General features: G+C 26.2%; 1 protein-coding gene across 3 annotated transcripts in view; it reads left to right on the plus strand.

Moving 5' to 3' along the window:
• Positions 1–171: 171 nt before the first annotated feature.
• The window catches only part of LOC124952319 (acyl-CoA Delta-9 desaturase-like), a 19227-nt gene continuing 9349 nt past the window's right edge, over positions 172–10049 (plus strand). Inside the window, exon 1 of one of the 3 annotated variants that reach the window (XM_047501998.1) lies at positions 172–460. Coding sequence is in view for 2 of the 3 variants with exons in the window: in XM_047501997.1 (XP_047357953.1) it covers positions 7728–7819 (92 nt within the window). In the remaining variant the exon portion in view is untranslated. Of the gene's footprint in view, positions 461–6891; positions 6945–7712; positions 7820–10049 lie in introns of those variants that run through there. The other 2 variants (XM_047501996.1, XM_047501997.1) reach the window with 2 other exon arrangements.

Genomic DNA, 10049 nt, shown 5'->3' on the forward strand with positions numbered 1-10049 from the left:
ATTTCCCTTTAATATCTCTCTTTATCTCTCTCTCTCTCTCTCTCTCTTTTCCTTTCTTGTTTACTCAATGGATAACATTTTCTAAATATTTTATTTAAATGTCAAAAGATGGCGATAAATGTAGCGCTTACATCGGCCTAAGAATTATATTTAACCATTGCCGCGGTAGCCGGCATCTCAGTTTCTGTGGCGCTGTTCATTGTTGCATTGGTCCCTGGCATTGCAGAGTAAGATAAAAGGACAGACGGACACAGAGAGATAGAGAGAGAGTAAGAAGTGTTCAATCGCAGGACGTCGTTTACTTCTTCTTAATAATTTCCATTATTCAAATTAATTTAAAAGAGAAAAATCAAAAACCATCAGAGAAATCAATGACACGTGACTTGTAACAAACAAACGGGAAAGCTCATTGACGAAAAAAGAGATAACGATTATTGGGAGGGATAAAAAAAGGAGCCAGGTGAGTCTATTTTAAATAGAGTACTTCCGTATACTCTTTATATTTTTAATTATACATAAATAAATTTTTGGCAAGCCGCTGTGAACATCATCACATATCACTTCTGTCCTTCCAAATTCATCCTTTTTTCTATTCATCTCCTCTATTTCTCTTTCTCTCTCATTATCTGTCTGTTTTTTGATATTAGTTACTCGATCCCGTTCGTTTGTCTCTATAGAAAACATTCGTTTCGTCGAGAAAACTCGACGAGGACGTCAATTGTCGGCTTTGAAAAATATTCTACCTCTCTCTTTCTCTCTCTTTCTCTCTCTTTCTCTCGCTTTCGCTCGCTTATCGTTCGATTTCAATCAATCTATACTTCCTCTCTTTCCTCCTCTTTCTCGTGCTTGTCAATCTTGGGCAATTATCATCGATGGGGATCGGTCGTTTAACCTGTCGATGAAATCGAGGATGCGATAGGATCAAAAGGGGAGAGAAAGAGAGAGAGAGAGAGAGAGAGAGAAAGGGGGAAAAAATGTATAATACGTTATAGAAAAAAGCTTGACAAATGTAGAAACACGTCGAAGGACGTATAGAACAATAATGCCGCGTAAACCTAGTAGATTATGTATATATATGGTTATGTATATGTATATATATATATATATATATATATATATATATATATATATATATATATATATATATATTATATTATACTAAGATACACAGGACATATGAAGTCCTCTTCTATTGTAATATAATAGCACAAATTACGAACGTCTGTAGAGGTTAGGTTACCGAGTCGCGATTAACGAACAAGCAAATATCAACGCGTATATGCATCTGTAGGACTTAACAAGTCCTTCAATGAAAAATTCACATTTCATTACTTTTCTTTTTCTTTTTAATTTTTTTTTTTTTTTCTTTCCTTTTTTTACTTTTTTCTTTTGCAAATGCGTTTAAATAAATAAATAAAAGTGCCATCCCTTTCGTTCGTAAAAAAACTTAGCAAATTGATCAATAGGACGGTGCGAAATATTTTATATCATCGCAAAATTTTAAATTTTAAAATCCAATGTAAAATAACGAAAAATATTTTATATTTGATATGAAATCGGTGTTTGTAATTCTTTTTTCATCGGCTGATTGAAATAACTCTTGACTATTAATAATTTATCATTATATATATATAATAGTATATAATATATATATGTATATATTATTGTATATATATTAGATTAAAATGGCAAAATTATGTTAAACAGATCTACGCACATCTATTTAGCATGTATGAGAACAATAAATAACGATACATAATGTTTAAAATTTCAATGAAGTGAAATGACATAAAAGTGAGTCACTAATAAAAGAATTGTATGTTTGTAGTATATTATCATATGTATAATCGCTAATAAATATATACTATTCATAGGATATTGCGTGGAACTTACATAATCGAATCATATTAAAAATTCAAATTTAGCATAAGTGTTTTTTTCCATTCATCGACTTAATTTATTGACTTAATTTTCTTTTTCATTTTTTTCTTTTTCTTTTTCTTTTTGTTTTTTTTTTTTTCAAACGCTTTTACTCGATTCTAAATTGTTGAAAAAGAAACGTTTCGAAATTCACACCAATCAAATCTCGTATCTTATAAAAGGGTTGCCTCGTTGAAATTTTTACGATACAATTATAGAAGCCAATATCCAATCTATCAAATCTGTCTAATAATAAATTCCATTTTCTCTTTGGAATAAGAATCAAATTAAAGCATTTGAAGTCAATCGTATATTTTCTGTTTAAATACTATTTACAACAATATCTATTTCTTTACTTTTCAGATATAAAATCTAATCCGTTTTATAATCGAATTATTTTTCAAAAAACAAAAATTAGAATTTTATATATATATATATATATATATATATATCCCTTAAACATATAATGATTTTTTAGTGTCCTTGTTCTACATTTTAATATTTTTATATTTTTGATATCTTAGTTGAAAGACATTAAATACACACACACACACATACATCAAAAGACATGTACTTATATATATTAATATAATGATCATTATTATCTGTCGTATCATTGACAACTTAAATTAACTATTTATATTTGTTTATTTAATCGTTATAAGAATAACTATATAAGTTATTTTATTCTATTTATCTGTAAAGAAATATACATAAACGACATTTTGCATGGATTAATTGATGATTTCATTATAAGAAGACACATGTTATATGAAAATATTACGAGATTTTTATTATATTTCTTTTCATTATATTTCGTTTCAATACGTTATCGTATAATAATATACCAAAGAATATTTTAAATTATAATTTTACGTACGGACAAATGATTTAAAAGTCATTTTAATTAGATTCGTTTTGATAATAATATTTACATAATGATAATAATGATAGTACAGCTAATTAGCGTATTAGCAAAAAAATTAAAATTAAAATTATCGGGAATTACAAATTTATATTAACAACTAGCTGATAACTTTTTTCAAAGTTTTTTTTTAATTTCCATAAAAATAAAACGCAATCATAGAAACGCGATCATAGAAACGCGTTCATGTATTAGTAATATTTTCATTACGTCAAATAAGCATTTAATATAAAATAATTATATCACTTTTTCTTATGATAATGAAATAACGATTGGACCCGTGTACACATATGTATATAAATTGTGCATTTTTTGCAAGTCCTTTTTTCTTAGTGCGCAGCATCTGATAATTATTTTTCATTAATCCGTATATCAATTGCTTCCAATTAATTTATTAACGTTGAGAATTAGAGAGTCAGCTAGAAAAAAAAAAGAAATTATTTAATATTGATTAAAAAACATAGAGCACAAAACATGTGCGACTTCTATACAAGAATATCTACATTGGAAATATTTATACTTCCGCGCATTTTATTTATATAATATTTATACTATAAGCGTATTTGTTTTTTAACTTCGTTAATCACTGTAATCTTGACGTTGTACACGGAAACGTTTATAAAGGTCATCAAAGGTAAAACGTTTATATGTGACATACGGTTACATATGTAATTATTTATGTATGTATTTACATACGTAAAATCTATGGCGTGTACCTTCTAAACTCATATTTAATAAAGATTATTTTCCCTACATTCTGATCTGATCACTGAAGACATCCCCACAGCACGGACTTGTATAAAAGTGTTGGAACGTGGTTTTTTTTCTTTTTTCTCTTTTTATTTTTTATTTTCTTTGTTTTTTTTTTTTTAAATCCTTTTCGAAACGTTTCATTTTCAAACTAATGGACATATTTATATTTCGAGTACATTTTCAATAGTCTCAGATCGTATATAAATGGTTCGGACAATTTGAATGGCGTGACGATATACATAAATGATCGTTTAGATGATATAACTACTTAATCGCTTATTTATAAATTACCGGTACTTAAATAAATCTTTTATTAAATTTATATTATCGATTTTTAATGAACGGTTTTTTTCCTTTCTTTATTGTTTTTTATTTTTTTTTATTTTTTTCATTTTATGTCGCAATAACATCAGAATAATAACGTTTATCTTAATAGCCATACTAATTGTTATAACAAAAGCATAAATTAAAGTCGTACGATAAAATATTAGAAAAAAAAAATATATAATAAAAGATAAATAATTAGCAATATCTGCTAATGGATTTTGTGTTGAAACAAATAGAAAGAGGAAACGGTCAAAATCTATGTGATCAAACATAAAATTTGTTAAAGTTTCAATTCGTGAATTTTTTATAGAATTGAGTTCCGTCGAAACTGGAAAGTTTCGTTTTTCTCTTCTTCTTTTTTTTCTTTCTTTCTTTTTTTTTTTTTTTTTTTTTATTTTGCAACGTACGTAAAATATATCAAAATTACAAAAGAAAGAATTTCAATTGTTCTTTTAATATATACGTATTTATTCATATTGGAAACGTAGTTTTCTTCTTTTCTTTTTTTAAATCTGTTCCGATTAATTAAGTTTTAATCCAAAAATTAAAACGCTCAAATAATGTTCGATAAATGTTTGTTTTAAAATATCAACGCCGAGTAACAGTAGATGAACATATTACACATTACTTTTCCGTAAATTACTTTAGGGAAATTTTGTATAATGAATAGATAAATAAACTAATTTTGAGATCATATAGAAAGATATTTAAATTATATACAATAACATTAAGAACACTGTGGCCAAACGATCGGAATGAAGATCGAACTGAAATCTGTGAATCGAAATAATTTGTTTAAATATAGAATTAAAGAAGCAATTATAAAAAGAACACATTATAAAAGGAAGTTTTGGATTGACAATCGTATTATAAAAAAATATTATAAATTTATTTCCTTATTATAAGTAGTTATGATTATTATTTGGCTCTTATAATTATTTAATGTCTTCATCAGCGAATTATTTCCATGCAATTTTGATATTTGTACATGTGAGAAACACATGAAATCATTCTGATATTTTTCACGAAATCTTAAATTAATGATTAAGTGAAATGATCTCTGAAAAGATATACATATGTGTAGATAAATAAAAAGGAGAGAGAGAGAAGAGAGACAAGAAAAACGTAATTGTATGCTTAACAAATATTATGTTCTTACGACGACCTTCTTGAATAAAAATAGATTCGTTACTATTTATACAGTATGTATATATATATATATATATATATATATATATATATATATATATATATATTATAACATTATACAATATATATACATGTATATTTTACCTTATATTATATAATATATATAACATAACCGAATGAATATATCCCACATATTTCTACGTAACAGCATTACGTTATAATAATTTCTAGTGTCGTCAGAGGCGAAAGTTAGTTTCAAATACTTCCTGTATAGCTCTAAAAGAGGAAACATGATTGTAATAAAACGACAAGGGAAATTATGGTAGAGACCGTATCTAATATTTCTTACGTTTAAAACTTTCTTTGCAATAATCACCGTAGATGTTGCATCTATATTATTACTTTGCATCGAAAATTTTTTTTATTTTTTTTATTTTTTATTCTTTTCTCTCTCTCTCTCTCTCTTTTTTTTTATCTATCTATCTATCTATCTATCTATCTATCTATTTATCTATCTATCCCTCTATCTATCCCTATCTCTATCTCTATCTCTATCTCTATCTCTTTTACTCTCTTATAATCGAACGAGTCCATAAAGACGAAAGAAGGAAAAATGACACAAAAATAAAAGCTTTCCATGTGCTCTTTATCGATCGAGAACATTTCCTCGTCGTATCCTTCGTGTAGCAAGTTTCTCGACAACTGGTTTCATTAGTCAGCGTAGAAGCCATAAAAATAATCAAAAAATTACTTACTGCAGATTTTATAATCATAATAGCTCTTTAATAAAATATTTTAAAAATATAGATAAGCTGCAGAATGTATGTGTGTGTGTATGTGTGTATGTATGTATGTATGTATGTATGTATGCTGTGTGTGTGTGTTAGTTTTAGTGTTAGTGTTATTGTTGTTATATCTAGAAAAATATTTTTTTATCTTCAATCTATTAAAACTTCCATTATCTTCTTTATGTTGTGACATTCATCAATGACAAGATGATCCAAGAAAAATCACGTATTCTAAGTGTGTATCATTTAAACTATATATTATAGTGTGATAAAAAGAAAATAATATCCAATAGATATTCAATTTGCAAAAAAACAAAACAAAAAATAAAAAAGTATGCCATATATTTAAAATAACTTATTGCACATTGTAATAATCATATTAATTTGTTATATACCTTATGACCATTTCTCGATATATAAACACGTTCACATGCAATATGTGTATGTGTGTGTTCTCTTTCTAAAGTATATCTACAGTTTATCTGTATTATATATATATATATATAAAAGGAAATACATACATACATATATTTATTTATTTATTTAATTATATATATTAATATATTTAATGTATATTAATACAAATATAATACATAAATATATATATATATATATTTATATATTTATTTATTTATTTATTTATTTATTTACTTATTTATCTGTTTATTAAATAAAGGTCATGCGTACACGTATCAGTATAGTATGACGAATTAAACGAGTTTTTAGTCACGGAGTATTATCATAGACTCGTGAAGCGTACTTGAGTGCGCATGTACATCCATGTGATATTCACGTGGAACGTAACATATATTCGCGCGCGCATATGTGTCTGAATTCGCGAACGTACGCTATTATCGATTAAATTCATTACTATTATTTTCTCATTATCTATGTTTGTGTTGCGCGACAATGGTAGTGGAAGTAAATTCCTTTGTTGAGTTGTTTAAAATTTATTTTAGATTCGACAATAGATATTGTTCTTTTTATTTTTTTTTTTTTTTTTTTTTTTTTTTTTTTTTTTTTTTAATATTTTTCAAACAATCTATGGTTTATGTCGTTACGAGGAAAGACGAAACAAGAATGTAAGTTTCAAAATTTTTTTTTATACTCTTTTAAATGATTTTCCCAAATTCAATTATTCAATTCGAATTATAATTATTAATTCGATGAAAATACAAATTGAGTATAATAGATATAAGATATTTACAAAATACTTGTATAATATTCCCAGGAAATTTTATATACTTTAATGTGTTATTCATTAAAGTTGCATCACTTCTTTACGCATAGATAAGCTTACATATATATATATATATATATATATATATATATAGGCACCTATATTGTATGAATGAAGAGTCCAAGTTGAAAAAAATAAAAATTAGGAAAAAAAAGTAGAAAAAGAAGAAGAAAAACGGAGGAGGGGAAAAAAGAGAATAAACGGTTTCTGTGATGAGAAAGGAAAAAATAATTTTAAACATATTTTAAATTTGATTTGTCATAAAGAAAAAGAATAAAGCATAAAATTATCGTCAATAAACACACCGTAAGAATTATTAATTGTATGAGAAGAAAAAAAAAAAAGAACAAATAAAATTTTTATTAAACATTTATTAACGACGTGAACGCTTAAAAAAGAAGACTTTAGCCTACGTTTTATATTCCGCGTTGTTGTTATCACGTGCATTTTAGAAAAATGAATTATGCGCATGCGTGAACCGTTTTCACTATAATTCTCTCTCTTTTTCGTTTTCTTTCTTTCTTTCCTTCGCTCATTGTTCTACGTGTTCTCCCCCCCCTCCTCTTTCATAACTATATCGCGCCATACCTAGAACGTTAGAATCGGAACGCCAGAGACTCATGCGATGTCTCGTCTGTTGCTCTTTTCGCTCTCCCATTCGTTACAACGAGTGGCGAGAGTAGCAGGAGACGACGCGATTGGTCCGCGCCACCTCGGGTGAGACCAACGGTGCTCTTTTAACTGAATTCTTACTATCTGTTTATCTTCTTTCTCTTTTTTTTTTCTCTCTCTCTCTCTCTCTCTCTCTTTCTCTCTTCTCTTTTTTTTTCCTCTTTCTCTGTCCGTCTTCGTATTTTTCCGTAAAAATATTTCTCATTTCGACAACACGACGGATATTTTATTGAATTTAATCCATGGGATCTATCGATCGTCTTGTCTTGACAATCTAACTAACAAATTTCTAACTAACAAATCTTTCCTTCTTGTTCTTTTTTCTTTCCTTCTAATTTTGTTTGTTTGTTTGTTTTTTTTTTTTTCTTTTCTTTTCTTTTTTTCTTGCTCTGCCCCATCCTGGACTATATTTTCCTTTCCAACGTACAATTTTTTTTTTTTTTTTTCTTTTTCTTTTTTTTTTTTTTTTATATCTAATGATAAATCAAACTTACATTCTAATTTATTTTCATAATTAGCTGAAAACTTAATATATGGACATGTATATATTAAATGACGAGTGTATATGTATATTAATTATTTTAACTGTTCCTCTGAATGTCAAATCATTAATATTTTTCTTTTTTTCCACATATTTTTTTTCTTTCCTTTCTATATATATATATATTATATATAGATTATATATATAGATTAAAACTTTTTTATTTTGAAGTTCGTTTAATTCATTCGTAATATATTTAATTATAATGCTTTATCATAAAAATTTACATAACTTGTGACAAAATAATGCAACATTTCATATGTTTCTCAAATTGATTAATATCACATAACAAAAATTAGAAAGAATTGATAAAGTTATATACGTTATTTTATATTTTATTATTAAAATTATCATGAAATTTTTTATCATTTAGTAGGTTTATGATTAATTATTAAAGATATTTATTTTATTTTTAAATATATTTAATTTATTTATTAATATAGAAAAAAAAATCATAAAGCATCAATCTAATGCTTGGGCACAAAAATTTACAGAAGACAAACTTCTAAAATTTAGAATTAATCGCTTTGACCTGTGAACGATTTATATTTCACAAAAGCACTTTACTCTCACATCAAGATTCTTTTTTACTGTTTTTTCTTTCTATATTTTTTTCTGTCCGTTTTTTTTTTTTTTTTTTTTTTTTTTTTTTTTTTTTTTTTTTTTCTTCTTACGAGTTATAAAACCAATCAAACTTCAACATATAAAGATTGTTTCAAAATAATTATTTTTTGTCTCTTTTTCTCTCTCTCTCTCTCTCTCTCTCTCTCTCTCTCTCTCTCTCTCTTTCTCTCTCACTCTCTCTACCTCTCTGCCACTATACAATTTTTATATTTTTTATTTTTATTTTTAATCGTGTTTATCGATTTCTTCTTTTAAATTCAATTGATATCAGTTAATAATCCTTAAAGAGTTTAACGTCCGTTCTAATCTCAATCGAGGCTGTTCGTATAACATATAATATATCATGAGCAATATAAGAGAAGACAAGGTTGAGGTTTCGGACGATTTACATTGCTCTGGTCGTACAATTACTTGGCAGCGCTCGCATGATTGAAAAAGAAAATAAGACGACGAGCAGGAGAAAGAGAATGTCAATGGCAAAGTTATCTTTAAGACCTTGCAACGAGCTCGTTTATATAACGAAACAACTGGAGCAAATACTAGTGGTGGTGGTAATAGAGTGATCGAACTTGTAATTGTACGATAAAATTCGAATAATTATATTTCTTATCAATTCGAGGATATATTTATAAAAAAAGAATTTGATTCAAAAGAAATAATATAAGTGAAAATTAGACGCAATGTAATTTGTCATTGAGTTGGCCAATAAATATTTGTCAAATTTTTTCAGTGTTTTATATCTGTATAAATAATATTACTATTTTTTACTGAGTATTTTGACATTACTTATCGGCCAACCACAATACTACACTATATTTCGTTATTCTTTTATTGAAATATAAAATACTGAACAGTATTTATTGCTCAACTTAATAAATGAAATATGAATCTTAATAAATTTCTTAAATGATATAATAACCTGTATATATATATATATATATACAATGCATATATACATATATATATTCTATTAGTAAACACATATATCTATATATATATATATGTATGTATGTATGTATGTATACTTATATATATAAAATAATTTCAAGTATCCGTTTTGAAAAATTAGTTGTTTTTCTCTTACTTAAAAGGACGATAAACTCTCGTTAA

The sequence above is a fragment of the Vespa velutina genome, chromosome 10 (genome assembly GCF_912470025.1).
Source record: "Vespa velutina chromosome 10, iVesVel2.1, whole genome shotgun sequence".
NCBI lineage: Eukaryota > Metazoa > Arthropoda > Insecta > Hymenoptera > Vespidae > Vespa > Vespa velutina.